Source organism: Oncorhynchus masou, chromosome 5 (genome assembly GCF_036934945.1).
Source record: "Oncorhynchus masou masou isolate Uvic2021 chromosome 5, UVic_Omas_1.1, whole genome shotgun sequence".
NCBI classification, from domain to species: Eukaryota; Metazoa; Chordata; class Actinopteri; order Salmoniformes; family Salmonidae; genus Oncorhynchus; species Oncorhynchus masou.
Window position 1 is genome coordinate 233,685 of NC_088216.1, and position 23,201 is coordinate 256,885.

The window sequence follows — 23,201 nt, forward strand, 5'->3', positions numbered from 1 at the left end:
ACCTGAAAATAGCTGTGCAGCGACGCTCCCCATCCAACCTGACAGAGAGGATCTGCAGAGAAGAATGGGAGAAACCCCCCAAATACAGGCATGCCAAGCTTGTAGCGTCATACTCAAGAAGACTCAAGGCTGTAATCGCTGCCAAAGGTTCTTCAACAAAGTACTGAGTAAAGCGACTGAATACTTATGGAAATATGATACCCGTTTTCACTTTGTCATTATGAGGTATTGTGTAGATTGATCAGGGGACAAAAACAATTGAATACATTTTTGATGGGTGTGTCCTGAAGTTAATGGGTGTGTCCTGAAGTTGATGGGTGTGTCCTGAAGTTGATGGGTGTGTCCTGAAGTTGATGGGTGTGTCCCCGAAGTTGATGGGTGTGTCCCCGAAGTTGATGGGTGTGTCCCCGAAGTTGATGGGTGTGTCCCCGAAGTTGATGGGTGTGTCCCCGAAGTTGATGGGTGTGTCCCCGAAGTTGATGGGTGTGTCCCTGAAGTTGATGGGTGTGTCCCCGAAGTTGATGGGTGTGTCCCCGAAGTTGATGGGTGTGTCCCCGAAGTTGATGGGTGTGTCCCTGAAGTTGATGGGTGTGTCCTGAAGTTGATGGGTGTGTCCCCGAAGTTGATGGGTGTGTCCCCGAAGTTGATGGGTGTGTCCCTGAAGTTGATGGGTGTGTCCCCGAAGTTGATGGGTGTGTCCCCGAAGTTGATGGGTGTGTCCCCGAAGTTGATGGGTGTGTCCCTGAAGTTGATGGGTGTGTCCCCGAAGTTGATGGGTGTGTCCCCGAAGTTGATGGGTGTGTCCCCGAAGTTGATGGGTGTGTCCCCGAAGTCACCCTCAAAGTTTTGTCAGAAACACAAAGGAGGGCCCTCCAAGTTGCGGTCGGAGGCCGAACAGTTGCCATACCAAGCGATGATGCCCCTGATCGTGCAGCTGTTGAACCTGTTGAGGATCTGAGGACCCATTCAGCCAAATCTTTTCAGTCTCCTGAGGGAGAAAAAGTTCCCTCTTCACGACTGTCTTGGTGTGTTTGGACCATGGTAGTTTATTAGTGAGGTGGAAACCAAGGAACTTGATGCTCGTGACCCGCTCCACTACAGCCCCGTCGATGTGAATGGGGACGTGCTCGTCCCTTCTTTCCCTGTAGTCCACGATCAGCTCCTTTGTCTTGCTCACAATGAGGGAGGTAGGCTGTCTCATCGTTGAGGGAGGGGTTGTTATCCTGGCACCACACTGCCAGGTCTCTGACCTGTAGGCTGTCTCATCGTTGAGGGAGGGGTTGTTATCCTGGCACCACACTGCCAGGTCTCTGACCTATAGGCTGTCTCATCGTTGAGGGAGGGGTTGTTATCCTGGCACCACACTGCCAGGTCTCTGACCTGTAGGCTGTCTCATCGTTGAGGGAGGGGTTGTTATCCTGGCACCACACTGCCAGGTCTCTGACCTGTAGGCTGTCTCATCGTTGAGGGAGGGGTTGTTATCCTGGCACCACACTGCCAGGTCTCTGACCTGTGGGCTGTCTCATCGTTGTCGGTGATGTTATCCTGGCACCACACTGCCAGGTCTCTGACCTGTAGGCTGTCTCATCGTTGAGGGAGGGGTTGTTATCCTGGCACCACACTGCCAGGTCTCTGACCTGTAGGCCGTCTCATCGTTGAGGGAGGGGTTGTTATCCTGGCACCACACTGCCAGGTCTCTGACCTGTAGGCTGTCTCATCGTTGAGGGAGGGGTTGTTATCCTGGCACCACACTGCCAGGTCTCTGACCTGTAGGCTGTCTCATCGTTGAGGGAGGGGTTGTTATCCTGGCACCACACTGCCAGGTCTCTGACCTGTGGGCTGTCTCATCGTTGAGGGAGGGGTTGTTATCCTGGCACCACACTGCCAGGTCTCTGACCTGTAGGCTGTCTCATCGTTGAGGGAGGGGTTGTTATCCTGGCACCACACTGCCAGGTCTCTGACCTGTAGGCCGTCTCATCGTTGAGGGAGGGGTTGTTATCCTGGCACCACACTGCCAGGTCTCTGACCTGTAGGCCGTCTCATCGTTGTCAGTGATCAGGACTACCACCGTTGTGTCGTCAGCAAACTTAATGATGGTGTTGGAGTCGCACAGTCGCGCGTGAACAAGGAGTACAGGGGGAAGCCCGTCAGGAAGTCCAGGTATTGAATTGGAGTTGGAAACACCGCCCCCTACTGTACAGGGGGAAGCCCGTCAGGAAGTCCAGGTATTGAATTGGAGTTGGAAACACCGCCCCCTACTGTACAGGGGGAAGCCCGTCAGGAAGTCCAGGTATTGAATGGGAGTTGGAAACACCGCCCCCTACTGTACAGGGGGAGGCCCATCAGGAAGTCCAGGTATTGAATGGGAGTTGGAAACACCGCCCCCTACTGTACAGGAGGAAGCCCGTCAGGAAGTCCAGGATCCAGTTGCAGAGGGAGGAGTTTCGGGTCCTTAGCTTAGTGAATGGCTTTGAGGGCACTATAGCTGTAGTCAACTATGGTGTTCTGCATGAAACATGTAGGTATTACAGACTGGCTCAGAGAAAGGTTGAAAATGTCAGTGAAGACACTTGCCAGTTGGTCAGCGCATGCTCGTCCTGGTAATCAGTCTTGTGAATGTTGACCTGTTTAAATATCATGCTCTGAGTACACATCCATCTGGCCCTGCGTCACGTCGGCTATGGAGAGATCTATCTATGGAGAGCATGATCACAGTTTATTTTTCTCGTTATTTTACCAGGTAAGTTCTCATTTACAGCAACTCCCTGGGGGAATAGTTACAGGGGAGAGGAGGGGGATGAATGAGCCAATTGTAAACTGGGGAGGTGAACGTGATGGTTTGAGGGCCAGATTGGGAATTTAGCCAAGACACCGGGGTTAACACCCCGACTCTTACGATAAGTGTCATGAGATCTTTAATGACCTCAAAGTCAGGACACCCGTTTAACGTCCCATCCGAAAGACGGCACCCTACACAGGGTTGGGATATTTAGACCAGAGGAAAGAGTGCCTCCTACTGGCCCTCCAACACCACTTCCAGCAGCATCTGGTCTCCCATCCAGGGACAACCCTGCTTAGCTTCAGAAGCAAGCCAGCAGTGGTATGCCGGGTGGTATGCTGGCATGATCACACAATTGTCCTGAACAGCTGGTGCCCTCATGCATGGATCAGTATTGCTTGCTTCAAAGCATGCAAAGAAGGCATTTAGCTCGTCTGATTAGGCTCCTGTCACTGGGCGGCTTGCGGCTGGGTTTCCCTTTGTAATCCGTAATAGTTTGCAAGCCCCACCACATCCAACGTGCATCAGAGCCGTTGTTGGAGGATTCAATCTTCGTCCTGTATTGACAGTCCTGTTTGATGGTTCGGCTGAGGGCATAGCAAGATCTATTATAAGCGTCCGGATTTGTGTCCCGCTCCTTGAAAGCAGCAACTCTAGCCTTTAGCTCAATGCAGATGTTGCCTGTTATCCATGGCTTCTGGTTGGGGTATGTACGTACGGTCACTGTGGGGACGACGTCATTGATGCACTTATTGATGAAGCCAGTGACTGTTAAGGTGTCCTTAACACCATGTGACATGCTGGTAGAAATGAGGTAAAACGGATGTAAATTTTACCCCGGGCACTAGGAGTGCCACTTCTGGGTGAGCATTCTCTTGTTTGCTTGGGGCCTTATACAGCTCGTTGAGTGACCAACATCTAAATGAATTACCACCTTCTAAATGAATTACCACCATCTAGATCAATGACCACCTTCTAAATGAATTACCAACATCTATATGAATAACCACCATCTATATGAATTACCACCATCTATATGAATTACCACCATCGAGATGAATTACCCCCATCTAAATGAATTACCATCTATATGAATTACCACCATCTAAATAAATTACCACCCTCTAAATGAATTACCATCTATATGAATAACCACCATCTATATGAATTACCACCATCTAAATTAATTACCACCCTCTAAATGAATTACCATCTATATGAATTACCACCATCTAAATTAATTACCACCCTCTAAATTAATTACCACCATCTAGATGAATTATCATCTAAATTAATTACCATCTAAGAAACAAAGAGATCTTCTGTTGAATCTGACAATTAATCTTAATGGTATACAGTCGTCTCAAATAAAACTGTGAAGGACCTCAGCGTTACTCTGGACCCTGATCTCTCTTTTGAAGAACATATCAAAACCATTTCAAGGACAGCTTTTTTCCATCTACGTAACATTGCAAAAATCAGAAACTTTCTGTCCAAAAATGATGCAGAAAAATTAACCCATGCTTTTGTCACTTCTAGGTTAGACTACTGCAATGTTCTACTTTCCGGCTACCCGGATAAAGCACTAAATAAACTTCAGTTAGTGCTAAATACGGCTGCTAGAATCCTGACTAGAACCCAAAAAATTGATCATATTACTCCAGTGCTAGCCTCTCTACACTGGCTTCCTGTCAAAGCAAGGGCTGATTTCAAGGTGCGTCACCTGAGTGGGTTGAGTCACTGATGTGATCATTTTGTCTGGGTTGGGTTGCCACCCGGCACAGCCAGAAGAGGACTGGCCACACCCCGTAGCCTGGTTCCTCTCTAGGTTTCTTCCTAAGTTTTGGCCTTCCTAGGGAGTTTTTCCTAGCCACCGTGCTTCTACACCTGCATTGATTGCTGTTTGGGGTTTTAAGCTGGGTTTCTGTACAGCACTGTGAGATATCAGCTGATGTACGAAGGGCTATATAAATACATTTGATTTGATTTGAAATGAATTACCACCATCTATATGAATTACCATCTAAATTAATTACCACCACCTAAATAAATGACCACCATCAAAAAAACATTGTACTTTTATTTAACTAGGCAAGTCAGTTAAGAACAAATTCTTATTTTCAATGACTGCCTGGGAACAGTGTGTTAACTGCCTGTTCAGGGACAGAATGACAGATTTGTACCTTGTCAGCTCGGGGATTTAAACTTGCAACCTTTCGGTTACTTGTCCAACACTCTAACCACTATGCTACCCTGCCACCCCCAAATAAATTACCATCTAAATGAATTACCGCCATCTATATGAATTACCATCTAAATGAATTACCACCATCTTTATGAATTACCATCTTTATGAATTACCATCTAAATGAATTACCACCATCTATATGAATTACCACCTAAAATAATTACCATCTAAATGAATTACCACCATCTATATGAATTACCACCATCTAAATGAATTACCACCATCTAAATGAATTACCATCTAAATGAATTACCACCATCTAAATGAATTACCATCTAAATGAATTACCATCTAAATGAATTACCATCTAAATGAATTACCACCATCTAAATGAATTACCATCTAAATGAATTACCACCATCTAAATGAATTACCATCTATATGAATTACCACCATCTAAATGAATTACCACCATCTAAATGAATTACCACCATCTAAATGAATTACCACCATCTAAATGAATTACCACCATCTAAATGAATTACCACCATCTAAATGAATTCCCACCATCTAAATGAATTACCATCTAAATGAATTACCACCATCTAAATGAATTACCACCATCTTTATGAATTACCATCTAAATGAATTACCATCTAAATGAATTACCATCTAAATGAATTACCACCATCTAAATGAATTACCATCTAAATGAATTACCACCATCTAAATGAATTACCATCTAAATGAATTACCATCTAAATGAATTACCACCCTCTAAATGAATTACCACCTAAATGAATTACCATCTAAATGAATTACCACCATCTATATGAATTACCATCTAAATGAATTACCATCTTTATGAATTACCATCTAAATGAATTACCATCTAAATGAATTACCACCCTCTAAATGAATAACCATCTAAATGAATTACCATCTAAATGAATTACCATCTAAATGAATTACCATTAAAATGAATTACCATCTAAATGAATTACCACCCTCTAAATGAATTACCATCTAAATGAATTACCATCTAAATGAATTACCATCTAAATGAATTACCATCTATATGAATTACCATCTAAATGAATTACCATCTAAATGAATTACCACCTAAATGAATTACCACCTAAATGAATTACCACCCTCTAAATGAATTACCATCTAAATGAATTACCATCTAAATGAATTACCACCATCTATATGAATTACCATCTAAATGAATTACCATCTAAATGAATTACCACCCTCTAAATGAATTACCACCCTCTAAATGAATTACCATCTAAATGAATTACCACCATCTAAATGAATTACCATCTAAATGAATTACCACCACCTAAATGAATTACCATCTAAATGAATTACCACCCTCTAGATGAATTACCATCTAAATGAATTACCACCATCTAAATGAATTACCATCTAAATGAATTACCACCATCTAAATGAATTACCATCTAAATGAATTACCACCCTCTAGATGAATTACCATCTAAATGAATTACCACCATCTAAATGAATTACCACCATCTAGATGAATTACCACCATCTAGATGAATTACCATCTAAATGAATTACCACCATCTAAATGAATTACCACCATCTAAATGAATTACCATCTAAATGAATTACCACCTAAATGAATTACCATCTAAATGAATTACCATCTAAATGAATTACCACCTAAATGAATTACCACCTAAATGAATTACCACCATCTAAATGAATTACCATCTAAATGAATTACCATCTAAATGAATTACCATCTAAATGAATTACCACCTAAATGAATTACCATCTAAATGAATTACCATCTATATGAATTACGCTCTAAATGAATTACCATCTAAATGAATTACCATCTAAATGAATTACCATCTAAATGAATTACCACCCTCTAAATGAATTACCACCCTCTAAATGAATTACCACCCTCTAAATGAATTACCATCTAAATGAATTACCATCTAAATGAATTACCATCTAAATGAATTACCATCTAAATGAATTACCATCTATATGAATTACCATCTAAATGAATTACCACCCTCTAAATGAATTACCATCTAAATGAATTACCACCATCTAAATGAATTACCACCATCTAAATGAATTACCATCTAAATGAATTACCATCTAAATGAATTACCATCTAAATGAATTACCATCTAAATGAATTACCACCCTCTAAATGAATTACCACCCTCTAAATGAATTACCATCTAAATGAATTACCATCTAAATGAATTACCATCTAAATGAATTACCATCTATATGAATTACCATCTAAATGAATTACCACCCTCTAAATGAATTACCATCTAAATGAATTACCATCTAAATGAATTACCACCATCTAAATGAATTACCATCTATATGAATTACCATCTAAATGAATTACCACCCTCTAAATGAATTACCATCTAAATGAATTACCATCTAAATGAATTACCACCATCTAAATGAATTACCATCTATATGAATTACCATCTAAATGAATTACCATCTAAATGAATTACCACCCTCTAAATGAATTACCCCCATCTAAATGAATTACCCCCATCTAAATGAATTACCATCTAAATGAATTACCATCTAAATGAATTACCACCATCTAAATGAATTACCCCCATCTAAATGAATTACCATCTAAATGAATTACCATCTAAATGAATTACCATCTAAATGAATTACCACCCTCTAAATGAATTACCCCCATCTAAATGAATTACCACCCTCTAAATGAATTACCCCCATCTAAATGAATTACCATCTAAATGAATTACCATCTAAATGAATTACCCCCATCTAAATGAATTACCCCCATCTAAATGAATTACCATCTAAATGAATTACCCCATCTAAATGAATTACCATCTAAATGAATTACCACCATCTAAATGAATTACCCCCATCTAAATGAATTACCATCTAAATGAATTACCATCTAAATGAATTACCATCTAAATGAATTACCACCATCTAAATGAATTACCCCCATCTAGATGAATTACCATCTAAATGAATTACCACCTAAATGAATTACCATCTAAATGAATTACCATCTAAATGAATTACCACCCTCTAGATGAATTACCATCTAAATGAATTACCATCTAAATGAATTACCACCCTCTAGATGAATTACCATCTAAATGAATTACCATCTAAATGAATTACCATCTAAATGAATTACCATCTAAATGAATTACCATCTAAATGAATTACCGCCATCTAAATGAATTACCATCCTCTAGATGAATTACCATCTAAATGAATTACCCTCTAAATGAATTACCACCATCTAAATGAATTACCCTCTAAATGAATTACCACCTAAATGAATTACCATCTAAATGAATTACCATCTATATGAATTACGCTCTAAATGAATTACCATCTAAATGAATTACCATCTAAATGAATTACCATCTAAATGAATTACCACCCTCTAAATGAATTACCACCCTCTAAATGAATTACCACCCTCTAAATGAATTACCATCTAAATGAATTACCATCTAAATGAATTACCATCTAAATGAATTACCATCTAAATGAATTACCATCTATATGAATTACCATCTAAATGAATTACCACCCTCTAAATGAATTACCATCTAAATGAATTACCACCATCTAAATGAATTACCACCATCTAAATGAATTACCATCTAAATGAATTACCATCTAAATGAATTACCATCTAAATGAATTACCATCTAAATGAATTACCATCTAAATGAATTACCACCCTCTAAATGAATTACCATCTAAATGAATTACCATCTAAATGAATTACCATCTAAATGAATTACCATCTATATGAATTACCATCTAAATGAATTACCACCCTCTAAATGAATTACCATCTAAATGAATTACCATCTAAATGAATTACCACCATCTAAATGAATTACCATCTATATGAATTACCATCTAAATGAATTACCACCCTCTAAATGAATTACCATCTAAATGAATTACCATCTAAATGAATTACCACCATCTAAATGAATTACCATCTATATGAATTACCATCTAAATGAATTACCATCTAAATGAATTACCACCCTCTAAATGAATTACCCCCATCTAAATGAATTACCCCCATCTAAATGAATTACCATCTAAATGAATTACCATCTAAATGAATTACCACCATCTAAATGAATTACCCCCATCTAAATGAATTACCATCTAAATGAATTACCATCTAAATGAATTACCATCTAAATGAATTACCACCCTCTAAATGAATTACCCCCATCTAAATGAATTACCACCCTCTAAATGAATTACCCCCATCTAAATGAATTACCATCTAAATGAATTACCATCTAAATGAATTACCCCCATCTAAATGAATTACCCCCATCTAAATGAATTACCATCTAAATGAATTACCCCCATCTAAATGAATTACCATCTAAATGAATTACCACCATCTAAATGAATTACCCCCATCTAAATGAATTACCATCTAAATGAATTACCATCTAAATGAATTACCATCTAAATGAATTACCACCATCTAAATGAATTACCCCCATCTAGATGAATTACCATCTAAATGAATTACCACCTAAATGAATTACCATCTAAATGAATTACCATCTAAATGAATTACCACCCTCTAGATGAATTACCATCTAAATGAATTACCATCTAAATGAATTACCACCCTCTAGATGAATTACCATCTAAATGAATTACCATCTAAATGAATTACCATCTAAATGAATTACCATCTAAATGAATTACCATCTAAATGAATTACCGCCATCTAAATGAATTACCATCCTCTAGATGAATTACCATCTAAATGAATTACCCTCTAAATGAATTACCACCATCTAAATGAATTACCACCCTCTAGATGAATTACCATCTAAATGAATTACCATCTAAATGAATTACCATCTAAATGAATTACCATCTAAATGAATTACCATCTAAATGAATTACCACCATCTAAATGAATTACCATCTAAATGAATTACCACCCTCTAAATGAATTACCACCCTCTAAATGAATTACCATCTAAATGAATTACCATCTAAATGAATTACCACCATCTAAATGAATTACCATCTAAATGAATTATCCTCTAAATGAATTACCATCTATATGAATTACCACCATCTAAATGAATTACCATCTAAATGAATTACCATCTAAATGAATTACCATCTAAATGAATTACCACCATCTAAATGAATTACCATCTAAATGAATTACCCTCTAAATGAATTACCATCTAAATGAATTACCATCTAAATGAATTACCACCATCTAAATGAATTACCACCATCTAAATGAATTACCACCATCTAAATGAATTACCATCTAAATGAATTACCCTCTAAATGAATTACCATCTATATGAATTACCACCATCTAAATGAATTACCCTCTAAATGAATTACCATCTATATGAATTACCACCATCTAAATGAATTACCATCTAAATGAATTACCATCTAAATGAATTACCATCTAGATGAATTACCACCCTCTAAATGAATTACCATCTAAATGAATTACCATCTAAATGAATTACCATCTAAATGAATTACCATCTATATGAATTACCATCTATATGAATTACCATCTAAATGAATTACCACCATCTAAATGAATTACCACCATCTATATGAATTACCCCCATCTAAATGAATTACCATCTAAATGAATTACCATCTAAATGAATTACCATCTAAATGAATTACCATCTAAATGAATTACCACCTAAATGAATTACCATCTAAATGAATTACCACCCTCTAAATGAATTACCATCTAAATGAATTACCACCCTCTAAATGAATTACCATCTAAATGAATTACCATCTAAATGAATTACCATCTAAATGAATTACCACCATCTAAATGAATTACCATCTAAATGAATTACCATCTAAATGAATTACCCCCCTCTAAATGAATCTAAATGGATTCCTGTCATTCTGAGCACCAGGGGATGGCTTAGCCACCCAATGCATATGGGTCTGGTAAATGTCTCAAACGTCCGGTAAATTACAATCTTGCCGGTCACATTGTCCTACCCTGACTCCCAGCCCACCCTGTCCTGTTGAACTAACCTGTGGATAAGTCAGAGCGAAGGCAAGCCATCCTCCCAGCAGTAGAGACAGGATCACCACGGTAACAGGGTCCTGGTATATATAGTCGGGCAGGATAGAGGACAACCCTGATCTTGATCCTGCTTGGGTCCTTCTGCTCCCGCTAGGACCCGAACCACGACCCCCTCCACCACCATGACCTACTGACTGGAACTAAAGAGGGGGGAGGAAGTTCAGGTTAGAGGTCAGGGGTAAGGGGGTTGTAACTCACAAGATGGTCTGTGTGTGAGTGGGGGTTCGAGGTTAGAGGTCAGGGGTCAGGGGTAAGGGGGTTGTAACTCACAGGATGGTCTGTGTGAGTGGGGGTTCGAGGTTAGAGGTCAGGGGGTTGTAACTCACAGGATGGTCTGTGTGTGAGTGGGGGTTAGAGGTCAGAGGTCAGGGGGTTGTAACTCACAGGATGGTCTGTGTGTGAGTGGGGGTTCAGGTTAGAGGTCAGGGGGTTGTAACTCACAGGATGGTCTGTATAGCGGTTGTTCTGAGACCGGGTCGGGATAACGGCATCACCGGAACGCTGCAGGTTTACCGGGAAGTCTCTCAACATGGTGGTGTGGGCTACCGGGGGTAACTCATGGTGTCCTGATGAGAGTGTGAGAGTGAGAGTGAGAGAGACAGAGAGACAGAGAGACAGAGACAGAGACAGAGAGACAGAGACAGAGAGAGAGAGAGAGAGAGAGAGACAGAGACAGAGAGAGAGAGACAGAGAGAGAGAGAGAGAGAGAGAGAGAGAGAGAGAGAGAGAGACAGAGAGACAGAGACAGAGAGACAGAGACAGAGAGACAGAGAGCGAGAGAGAGAGAGAGAGACAGAGTGAAAGAGAGCGAGAGAGCTGTGTGGCTCTGTGTGGTTAGTGTGCCTGGTGTCTCTGTGTGGTTAGTGTGCCTGGTGTCTCTGTGTGGTTAGTGTGCCTGGTGTCTCTGTGTGGTTAGTGTGCCTGGTGTCTCTGTGTGGTTAGTGTGCCTGGTGTCTCTGTGTGGTTAGTGTGCCTGGTGTCTCTGTGTGGTTAGTGTGCCTGGTGTCTCTCTGTGGTTAGTGTGCCTGGTGTCTCTGTGTGGTTAGTGTGCCTGGTGTCTCTGTGTGGTTAGTGTGCCTGGTGTCTCTGTGTGGTTAGTGTGTCTGGTGTCTCTGTGTGGTTAGTGTGCCTGGTGTCTCTGTGTGGTTAGTGTGCCTGGTGTCTCTGTGTGGTTAGTGTATCTGGTGTCTCTGTGTGGTTAGTGTGTCTGGTGTCTCTCTGTGGTTAGTGTGCCTGGTGTCTCTCTGTGGTTAGTGTGCCTGGTGTCTCTCTGTGGTTAGTGTGCCTGGTGTCTCTCTGTGGTTAGTGTGCCTGGTGTCTCTCTGTGGTTAGTGTGCCTGGTGTCTCTCTGTGGTTAGTGTGCCTGGTGTCTCTGTGTGGTTAGTGTGTCTGGTGTCTCTGTGTGGTTAGTGTGCCTGGTGTCTCTGTGTGGTTAGTGTGTCTGGTGTCTCTGTGTGGTTAGTGTGCCTGGTGTCTCTCTGTGGTTAGTGTGCCTGGTGTCTCTGTGTGGTTAGTGTGCCTGGTGTCTCTGTGTGGTTAGTGTGTCTGGTGTCTCTGTGTGGTTAGTGTGCCTGGTGTCTCTGTGTGGTTAGTGTGCCTGGTGTCTCTGTGTGGTTAGTGTGCCTGGTGTCTCTGTGTGGTTAGTGTGCCTGGTGTCTCTGTGTGGTTAGTGTGCCTGGTGTCTCTCTGTGGTTAGTGTGCCTGGTGTCTCTGTGTGGTTAGTGTGTCTGGTGTCTCTGTGTGGTTAGTGTGCCTGGTGTCTCTCTGTGGTTAGTGTGCCTGGTGTCTCTGTGTGGTTAGTGTGCCTGGTGTCTCTGTGTGGTTAGTGTGTCTGGTGTCTCTGTGTGGTTAGTGTGCCTGGTGTCTCTGTGTGGTTAGTGTGTCTGGTGTCTCTGTGTGGTTAGTGTGCCTGGTGTCTCTCTGTGGTTAGTGTGCCTGGTGTCTCTGTGTGGTTAGTGTGCCTGGTGTCTCTGTGTGGTTAGTGTGTCTGGTGTCTCTGTGTGGTTAGTGTGCCTGGTGTCTCTCTGTGGTTAGTGTGCCTGGTGTCTCTGTGTGGTTAGTGTGCCTGGTGTCTCTGTGTGGTTAGTGTGCCTGGTGTCTCTGTGTGGTTAGTGTGCCTGGTGTCTCTGTGTGGTTAGTGTGCCTGGTGTCTCTGTGTGGTTAGTGTGCCTGGTGTCTCTGTGTGGTTAGTGTGCCTGGTGTCTCTGTGTGGTTAGTGTGCCTGGTGTCTCTGTGTGGTTAGTGTGCCTGGTGTCTCTGTGTGGTTAGTGTGCCTGGTGTCTCTGTGTGGTTAGTGTGCCTGGTGTCTCTGTGTGGTTAGTGTGTCTGGTGTCTCTGTGTGGTTAGTGTGCCTGGTGTCTCTGTGTGGTTAGTGTGCCTGGTGTCTCTGTGTGGTTAGTGTGCCTGGTGTCTCTGTGTGGTTAGTGTGCCTGGTGTCTCTGTGTGGTTAGTGTGCCTGGTGTCTCTGTGTGGTTAGTGTGCCTGGTGTCTCTGTGTGGTTAGTGTGCCTGGTGTCTCTGTGTGGTTAGTGTGCCTGGTGTCTCTGTGTGGTTAGTGTGCCTGGTGTCTCTGTGTGGTTAGTGTGTCTGGTGTCTCTGTGTGGTTAGTGTGTCTGGTGTCTCTGTGTGGTTAGTGTGTCTGGTGTCTCTGTGTGGTTAGTGTGTCTGGTGTCTCTGTGTGGTTAGTGTGTCTGGTGTCTCTGTGTGGTTAGTGTGTCTGGTGTCTCTGTGTGGTTAGTGTGCCTGGTGTCTCTGTGTGGTTAGTGTGCCTGGTGTCTCTGTGTGGTTAGTGTGTCTGGTGTCTCTGTGTGGTTAGTGTGTCTGGTGTCTGGTGGGTAGTTACCTACTGGTTGTTACGTGTGTTGGTGGAGCCTGGTGGGTAGTTACCTACTGGTTGTTCAGTGTGTTGGTGGTGCCTTGTGGGTAGTTACCTATAGAGCACGGTGGGTAGTTACCTGTAGAGCCTGGTGGGTAGTTACCTATAGAGCCTGGTGGGTAGTTACCTACTGGTTGTTCAGTGTGTTGGTGGAGCCTGGTGGGTAGTTACCTATAGAGCCTGGTGGGTAGTTACCTATAGAGCCTGGTGGGTAGTTACCTATAGAGCCTTGTGGGTAGTTAACAATAGAGCCTGGTGGGTAGTTACCTATAGAGCCTGGTGGTTAGTTACCTACTGGTTGTTCAGTGTGTTGGTGGAGCCTGGCTGGTATTTACCTATAGAGCCTGGCAGGTAGTTACCTATAGAGCCTGGTGGGTAGTTACCTATAGAGCCTGGTGGGTAATTACCTATAGAGCCTGGCAGGTAGTTACCTATAGAGCCTGGTAGGTAGTTACCTATAGAGCCTGGTGGGTAGTTACCTATAGAGCCTGGTGGGTATTTAACTATAGAGCCTGGCAGGTAGTTACCTATAGAGCCTGGTGGGTAGTTACCTATAGAGCCTGGTGGGTAGTTACCTATAGAGCCTGGTGGGTAATTACCTATAGAGCCTGGTAGGTAGTTACCTATAGAGCCTGGTGGGTAGTTACCTATAGAGCCTGGTGGGTAGTTACCTATAGAGCCTGGTGGGTAATTACCTATAGAGCCTGGTGGGTAATTACCTATAGAGCCTGGTGGGTAGTTACCTATAGAGCCTGGTGGGTAGTTACCTATAGAGCCTGGTGGGTAATTACCTATAGAGCCTGGTGGGTAGTTACCTATAGAGCCTGGTGGGTAGTTACCTATAGAGCATGGTGGGTAGTTACCTACTGGTTGTTCAGTGTGTTGGTGGAGCCTGGTGGGTAGTTACCTATAGAGCCTGGTGGGTAGTTACCTATAGAGCCTGGTGGGTAGTTACCTATAGAGCCTGGTAGGTAGTTACCTACTGGTTGTTCAGTGTGTTGGTGGAGCCTGGTGGGTAGTTACCTATAGAGCCTGGTGGGTAGTTACCTATAGAGCCTGGTGGGTAGTTACCTATAGAGCATGGTGGGTAGTTACCTATAGAGCCTGGTGGGTAGTTACCTATAGAGCCTGGTGGGTAGTTAGCTACTGGTTGTTCAGTGTGTTGGTGGAGCCTGGTGGGTAGTTACCTACTGGTTGTTCAGTGTGTTGGTGGAGCCTGGCAGGTATTTACCTATAGAGCCTGGCAGGTAGTTACCTATAGAGCCTGGTGGGTAGTTACCTATAGAGCCTGGTGGGTAATTACCTATAGAGCCTGGCAGGTAGTTACCTATAGAGCCTGGTGGGTAGTTACCTATAGAGCCTGGTGGGTAATTACCTATAGAGCCTGGCAGGTAGTTACCTATAGAGCCTGGTAGGTAGTTACCTATAGAGCCTGGTGGGTAGTTACCTATAGAGCCTGGTGGGTATTTAACTATAGAGCCTGGCAGGTAGTTACCTATAGAGCCTGGTGGGTAGTTACCTATAGAGCCTGGTGGGTAGTTACCTATAGAGCCTGGTGGGTAGTTACCTATAGAGCCTGGTAGGTAGTTACCTATAGAGCCTGGTGGGTAGTTACCTATAGAGCCTGGTGGGTAGTTACCTGTAGAGCCTGGTGGGTAATTACCTATAGAGCCTGGTGGGTAATTACCTATAGAGCCTGGTGGGTAGTTACCTATAGAGCCTGGTGGGTAGTTACCTATAGAGCCTGGTGGGTAATTACCTATAGAGCCTGGTGGGTAGTTACCTATAGAGCCTGGTGGGTAGTTACCTATAGAGCCTGGTGGGTAGTTACCTACTGGTTGTTCAGTGTGTTGGTGGAGCCTGGTGGGTAGTTACCTACTGGTTGTTCAGTGTGTTGGTGGAGCCTGGCAGGTAGTTACCTATAGAGCCTGGTGGGTAGTTACCTATAGAGCCTGGTGGGTAGTTAACAATAGAGCCTGGTGGGTAGTTACCTATAGAGCATGGTGGGTAGTTACCTATAGAGCCTGGCAGGTAGTTACCTACTGGTTGTTCAGTGTGTTGGAGGAGCCTGGCAGGTAGTTACCTACTGGTTGTTCAGTGTGTTGGTGGAGCCTGGCAGGTAGTTACCTATAGAGCCTGGTGGGTAGTTAACAATAGAGCCTGGTGGGTAGTTACCTATAGAGCATGGTGGGTAGTTACCTATAGAGCCTGGTGGGTAGTTACCTATAGAGCATGGTGGGTAGTTACCTATAGAGCCTGGTGGATAGCTACCTATAGAGCCTGGTGGGTAGTTACCTATAGAGCCTGGTGGGTAGTTACCTATAGAGCCTGGTGGGTAGTTACCTATAGAGCATGGTGGGTAGTTACCTACTGGTTGTTCAGTGTGTTGGTGGAGCCTGGTGGGTAGTTACCTACTGGTTGTTGAGTGTGTTGGTGGTGCCTGGTGGGTAGTTACCTACTGGTTGTTCAGTGTGTTGGTGGTGCCTGGCAGGTAGTTACCTATAGAGCCTGGTGGGTAGTTACCTATAGAGCCTGGTGGGTAGTTACCTATAGAGCCTGGTGGGTAGTTACCTATAGAGCCTGGTGGGTAGTTACCTATCGAACCTGGTGGGTAGTTACCTATAGAGCCTGGTGGGTAGTTACCTATAGAGCCTGGTGGGTAGTTACCTACTGGTTGTTCAGTGTGTTGGTGGAGCCTGGTGGGTAGTTACCTATAGAGCCTGGTAGGTAGTTACCTATAGAGCCTGGTGGGTAGTTACCTATAGAGCCTGGTGGGTAGTTACCTATAGAGCCTGGTGGGTAGTTACCTATAGAGCCTGGTGGGTAGTTACCTATCGAACCTGGTGGGTAGTTACCTATAGAGCCTGGTGGGTAGTTACCTATAGAGCCTGGTGGGTAGTTACCTACTGGTTGTTCAGTGTGTTGGTGGAGCCTGGTGGGTAGTTACCTATGGAGCCTGGTGGGTAGTTACCTATAGAGCCTGGTGGGTAGTTACCTATCGAACCTGGTGGGTAGTTACCTACTGGTTGTTCAGTGTGTTGGTGGAGCCTGGTGGGTAGTTACCTACTGGTTGTTGAGTGTGTTGGTGGTGCCTGGTGGGTAGTTACCTATAGAGCCTGGTGGGTAGTTACCTAAAGAGCCTGGTGGGTAGTTACCTATAGAGCCTGGTGGGTAGTTACCTATAGAGCCTGGTGGGTAGTTACCTACTGGTTGTTCAGTGTGTTGGTGGAACCTGGTGGGTAGTTACCTATAGAGCCTGGTGGGTAGTTACCTATAGAGCCTGGTGGGTAGTTACCTATAGAGCCTGGTGGGTAGTTACCTATAGAGCCTGGTGGGTAGTTACCTATAGAGCCTGGTGGGTAGTTACCTATAGAGCCTGGTGGGTAGTTACCTATAGAGCCTAGTGGGTAGTTACCTATAGAGCCTAGTGGGTAGTTAGCTATAGAGCATGGTGGGTAGTTACCTACTGGTTGTTCAGTGTGTTGGTGGAGCCTGGTGTGTAGTTACCTATAGAGCCTGGTGGGTAGTTACCTATAGAGCCTGGTGGGTAGTTACCTATAGAGCCTGGTGGGTAGTTACCTATAGAGCATGGTGGGTAGTTACCTACTGGTTGTTCAGTGTGTTGGTGGAGCCTGGTGGGTAGTTACCTATAGAGCCTGGTGGGTAGTTACCTATAGAGCCTGGTGGGTAGTTACCTATAGAGCCTGGTGGGTAGTTACCTATAGAGCCTGGTGGGTAGTTACCTATAGAGCCTGGTGGGTAGTTACCTATAGAGCCTGGTGGGTAGTTACCTATAGAGCCTGGTGGGTAGTTACCTACTGGTTGTTACGTGTGTTGGTGGAGCCTGGTGGGTAGTTACCTATAGAGCATGGTGGGTAGTTACCTATAGAGCCTGGTGGGTAGTTACCTACTGGTTGTTCAGTGTGTTGGTGGAGCCTGGCGGGTAGTTACCTATAGAGCCTGGTGGGTAGTTACCTATAGAGCCTGGTGGGTAGTTACCTACTGGTTGTTCAGTGTGTTGGTGGAGCCTGGCAGGTAGTTACCTATAGAGCCTGGTGGGTAGTTACCTATAGAGCCTGGTGGGTAGTTACCTATAGAGCATGGTGGGTAGTTACCTACTGGTTGTTCAGTGTGTTGGTGGAGCCTGGTGGGTAGTTACCTACTGGTTGTTCAGTGTGTTGGTGGAGCCTGGCGGGTAGTTACCTATAGAGCCTGGCGGGTAGTTACCTATGAGCAGCCACTGGTTGTTCAGTGTGTTGGTGGAGCCTGGCGGGTATCGTACGTCGGTAGACGGGATGATCTCACACTCTCCCTCCTCTCTAACCGTCACCTCCTCGGTCTCCGGTCCCTCGATCCGCGCCAGTGTCAGGCCCCGCGGCTGCCGTGGCAACACATCAATCAACACGTCAACGTATCAGCCAAACAAATTCAGAGAGAAAAGTTCTAACCAGGTGTATATAATGACATCACAGTACTGAGACTAAAAACACTCCTGATTGGCAGATGTGTGTTGTGTTGACATGCTGATTGGCTGCTGTGTGTTGTGTAGACATGCTGATTGGCTGCTGTGTGTTGTGTAGACATGCTGACTGGCTGCTGTGTGTTGTGTAGACATGCTGATTGGCTGCTGTGTGTTGTGTAGACATGCTGATTGGCTGTCAGGAAGTCCAGTACCCAGTTGCACAGGGCAGGGTCGAGACCCAGGGTCTCGAGCTTAATGATGAGCTTGGAGGGTACTATGGTGTTGAATGCCGAGCTGTAGTCGATGAACAGCATTCTCACATAGGTATTCCTCTTGTCCAGATGGGTTAGGGCAGTGTGCAGTGTGATTGAGATTGCATCGTCTGTGGACCTATTTGAGCGGTAAGCAAATTGGAGTGGGTCTAGGGTGTCAGGTAGGGTGGAGGTGATATGGTCCTTGACTAGTCTCTCAAAGCACTTCATGATGACGGAAGTGAGTGCTACGGGGCGGTAGTCGTTTAGCTCAGTTACCTTAGCTTTCTTGGGAACAGGAACAATGGTGGCCCTCTTGAAGCATGTGGGGACAGCAGACTGGTATAGGGATTGATTGAATATGTCCGTAAACACACCAGCCAGCTGGTCTGCGCATGCTCTGAGGGCGCGGCTGGGGATGCCGTCTGGGCCTGCAGCCTTGCGAGGGTTAACACGTTTAAATGTTTTACTCACCTCGGCTGCAGTGAAGGAGAGACCGCATGCTTCCGTTGCAGGCCGTGTCAGTGGCACTGTATTGTCCTCAAAGCGGGCAAAAAAGTTATTTAGTCTGCCTGGGAGCAAGACATCCTGGTCCGTGACTGGGCTGGATTTCTTCCTGTAGTCCGTGATTGACTGTTGACCCTGCCACATGCCTCTTGTGTCTGAGCCGTTGAATTGAGATTGTGTTGTGTGGACATAGTGATTGGCTGCTGTGTGTTGTGTAGACATGCTGATTGGCTGCTGTGCGTAGACATTGAGTGTACCAAAACATTAGGAACACCTTCCGAACAACCTCGATTCGTAAGGGCCTCTACAAGAAAGCGTTCCACAGGGATGCTGGCCCATGTTGACTCCAATGCCTCCCAACAGTTGTGGCAAGTTGGCTGCGTGGCCTTTTGGGTGGTGGACCATTCATGATACCCAGCAGGAGGCATGGCCTTTTGGGTGGTGGACCATTCATGATACCCAGCAGGAGGCGTGGCCTTTTGGGTGGTGGACCATTCCTGATACCCAGCAGGAGGCGTGGCCTTTTGGGTGGTGGACCATTCCTGATACCCAGCAGGAGGCGTGGCCTTTTGGGTGGTGGACCATTCCTGATACCCAGCAGGAGGCGTGGCCTTTTGGGTGGTGGACCATTCCTGATACCCAGCAGGAGGCGTGGCCTTTTGGGTGGTGGACCATTCCTGATACCCAGCGGGGGACACTGAGTATGTAAAACCCAGCAGTGAACTCAAACTGCTGCGTAATATGACCATCCCCCGTTCAAAAGGGACTTAAATCTTCTGTCTTCACCCACTGAATGGCACACACACACACACACACACACACACACACACAATCCTGTCTCCTCCCCTTCATCTGCACTGATCGAAGTGGATTTAACAAGTGACATCAATAAGGGAACCATATCTTTCACTTGGTCAGTCTGTCATTTTTTTTTTAAAGAGCAGGTGTTCTTAATGTTTTGTCCACTCAGTGAATTTTTTTTTGCTGTTGATTGAGAGTTGTACTGACCACTAGAGAGACTCCGTCGTGAACCAGGGAGGTGGAGGCGTACAGATGAGAATCCAGCTTCCCCACATACAGAGTGGGCCTAAAACACACAAGATAAATGACATAAAGAATGACAGGAAAAAGAGGGTTTGAAACACCGTCAATTACATTGTAATGCAACCCATTAAGAAAATGACTGTAAAAACTGTTAAAATCCCCTGTGGTTGATGAGGAATTGAACAAATTGTATGGTTATAGAGAGATGAGGCAAAAAGAATAGCAAATAAGTCTGGCTGTACAACCGATTGGCAAACATACTGCAAATTGAGAAATCATGTGACTAAACTGATTAAAAAGAAGAAGAAACTAAACTATGAAACAAAGATAAATGACAGAAAGAATGATAATAAAAAGCTTTGGATAATGGCATTTTGGGGGGAAGAAAGGCTAACAGAACACAGAGCATGTTCTTTAATGGAAGCCTCTCCAACATAATTGAGGTAGAATCAGGAATTCCCCAGGGCAGCTGTCTAGGCCCCTTACTGGTAGAATCAGGCATTCCCCAGGGCAGCTGTCTAGGCCCCTTACTGGTAGAATCAGGCATTCACCAGGGCAGCTGTCAAGGCCCCTTACTGGAAGAATCAGGAATTCCCCAGGGCAGCTGTTTAGGCCCCTTGCAGGGAGAATTAGGCATTCCCCAGGGCAGCTGTTTAGGCCCCTTACTTTTTTCAATCTTTACTAACGACATACCACTAGCTTTTGAGTGAAGCCAGTGTGTCTATATATGCGGATGACTCAACACTATACACGTCAGCTACTACATCGACTGAAATGACTGCAACACTTAACAAAGAGCTGCAGTTAGTTTCAGAATGGGTGGCAAGAAATGTCAGTCCTAAATAATTTAAGAACTAAAAGCATTGTATTTAGGGCAAATCATTCATGAAACCCTAAAGCTCAACTAAATCTTGTAATAAATAATGTGGAAATTGAGCAAATTGAGGTGATTAAACTACTCTTACACAAGCTGTGTGTGTGTGTCTGTGTGTGTGTGTGTGTGTGTGTGTGTGTCTTACACCAGCTGTGTGTGTGTGCTAGCCTGCTCAGTGACAAACTGGTAGCTCCACTTCATGGTGTGTGTGTCGTGGGACGAGAAGGTGAGGTAACGCAGCGTCTCCATGGCAACTGACAGGTGAGGGGCGTGTCTCAGAGAGTCCTGGCTGTACAGGTAAACCCCCACCACAGGTGACCCATAGTTTTGCATCCACAGGACGTCACCTGGGATAGAGGAGAGGAGGGTTAGCGACAGAGAGAGAGGAGAGGAGGGTTAGCGACAGAGAGAGAGGAGAGGAGGATAAGAGACAGAGAGAGAGGAGAGGAGGGTTAGAGACAGAGAGGAGGAGACGAGGGTTAGAGACAGAGAGGAGGAGACGAGGGTTAGAGACAGAGAGAGAGAGGAGGGTTAGAGACAGAGAGATAGGAGAGGAGGGTTAGAGACAGAGAGATAGGAGAGGAGGCTTAGAGACAGCGAGAGGAGAGGAGGCCTGTCAGGTGTTTATTGTAACAGGCCTGTCAAGTGTTTATTGTAGCAGGCCTGTCAGGTGTTTATTGTAACAGGCCTGTCAGGTGTTTATTGTAACAGGCCTGTCAAGTGTTTATTGTAGCAGGCCTGTCAGGTGTTTATTGTAAGAGGCCTGTCAGGTGTTTATTGTAACAGGTTTTTATTGTAACAGGCCTGTCAGGTGTTTATTGTAACAGGTGTTTATTGTAACAGGCCTGTCAGGTGTTTATTGTAAGAGGCCTGTCAGGTGTTTATTGTAGCAGGCCTGTCAAGTGTTTATTGTAACATGTGTTTATTGTAACAGGCCTGTCAGGTGTTTATTGTAACAGGCCTGTCAAGTGTTTATTGTAACAGGTGTTTATTGTAGCAGGTGTTTATTGTAACAGGTGTTTATTGTTACAGGCCTGTCAGGTGTTTATTGTAACATGTGTTTATTGTAACAGGCCTGTCAGGTGTTTATTGTAACAGGCCTGTCAAGTGTTTATTGTAACAGGTGTTTATTGTAGCAGGTGTTTATTGTAACAGGTGTTTATTGTAACAGGCCTGTCAGGTGTTTATTGTAGCAGGCCTGTCAGGTGTTTATTGTAGCAGGCCTGTCAGGTGTTTATTGTAGCAGGTGTTTATTGTAACAGGCCTGTCAGGTGTTTATTGTAGCAGGCCTGCCAGGTGTTTATTGTAACAGGCCTGTCAGGTGTTTATTGTTACAGGTGTTTATTGTAGAAGGACTGTCAGGTGTTTATTGTAGCAGGTGTTTAATGTAACAGGCCTGTCAGTTGTTTAATGTAACAGGCCTGTCAGGTGTTTATTGTAACAGGTGTTTATTGTAAAAGGCCTGTCAGGTGTTTATTGTAGCAGGTGTTTAATGTAACAGGCCTGTCAGGTGTTTAATGTAACAGGCCTGTCAGGTGTTTATTGTAACAGGTGTTTATTGTAACAGGCCTGTCAGGTGTTTATTGTAGCAGGTCTGTCAGGTATTTATTGTAACAGGCCTGTCAAGTGTTTATTGTAACAGGTGTTTATTGTAACAGGTGTTTATTGTAACAGGCCTGTCAGGTGTTTATTGTAACAGGCCTGTCAGGTGTTTATTGTAACAGGCCTGTCAGGTGTTTATTGTAACAGGTCTGTCAGGTGTTTATTGTAACAGGTGTTTATTGGGAAACACATTAACTATCTGTCTGGTAGTGGTTGGGGAACACAGTAATTACCTGACGGTAAAACGTACCTGACTCTCTGTCTACGGTCACCACCAACCCATCCCCACTGGAGACAAGATGGGCCATCTCTGGAGAAACAACTGCATTATCATACTGTGCAGAACTAGACAAGAACATTATAGTATACTGGCGTACCTACTGTAGTACATCATAGTATACTGGTGTACCTACTGTAGTACATCATAGTATACTGGCGTACCTACTGTAGT

The 23,201-nt window shown here is 44.0% G+C and overlaps 1 protein-coding gene across 2 annotated transcripts in view; it reads right to left on the reverse strand.

The window, feature by feature from the left end:
- The window catches only part of ern2 (endoplasmic reticulum to nucleus signaling 2), an 89,890-nt gene that overhangs the window by 45,862 nt on the left and 20,827 nt on the right, over positions 1–23,201 (reverse strand). For both annotated transcript variants that reach the window (XM_064958708.1, XM_064958700.1), the window contains exons 8-13: positions 23,001–23,060; positions 21,294–21,495; positions 20,239–20,317; positions 18,238–18,388; positions 11,578–11,702; positions 11,085–11,276 (exon numbers count right to left, since the gene is read on the reverse strand). In XM_064958708.1, coding sequence (XP_064814780.1) covers positions 11,085–11,276; positions 11,578–11,702; positions 18,238–18,388; positions 20,239–20,317; positions 21,294–21,495; positions 23,001–23,060 — 809 coding nt within the window. The remainder of the gene's footprint in view (positions 1–11,084; positions 11,277–11,577; positions 11,703–18,237; positions 18,389–20,238; positions 20,318–21,293; positions 21,496–23,000; positions 23,061–23,201) is intronic.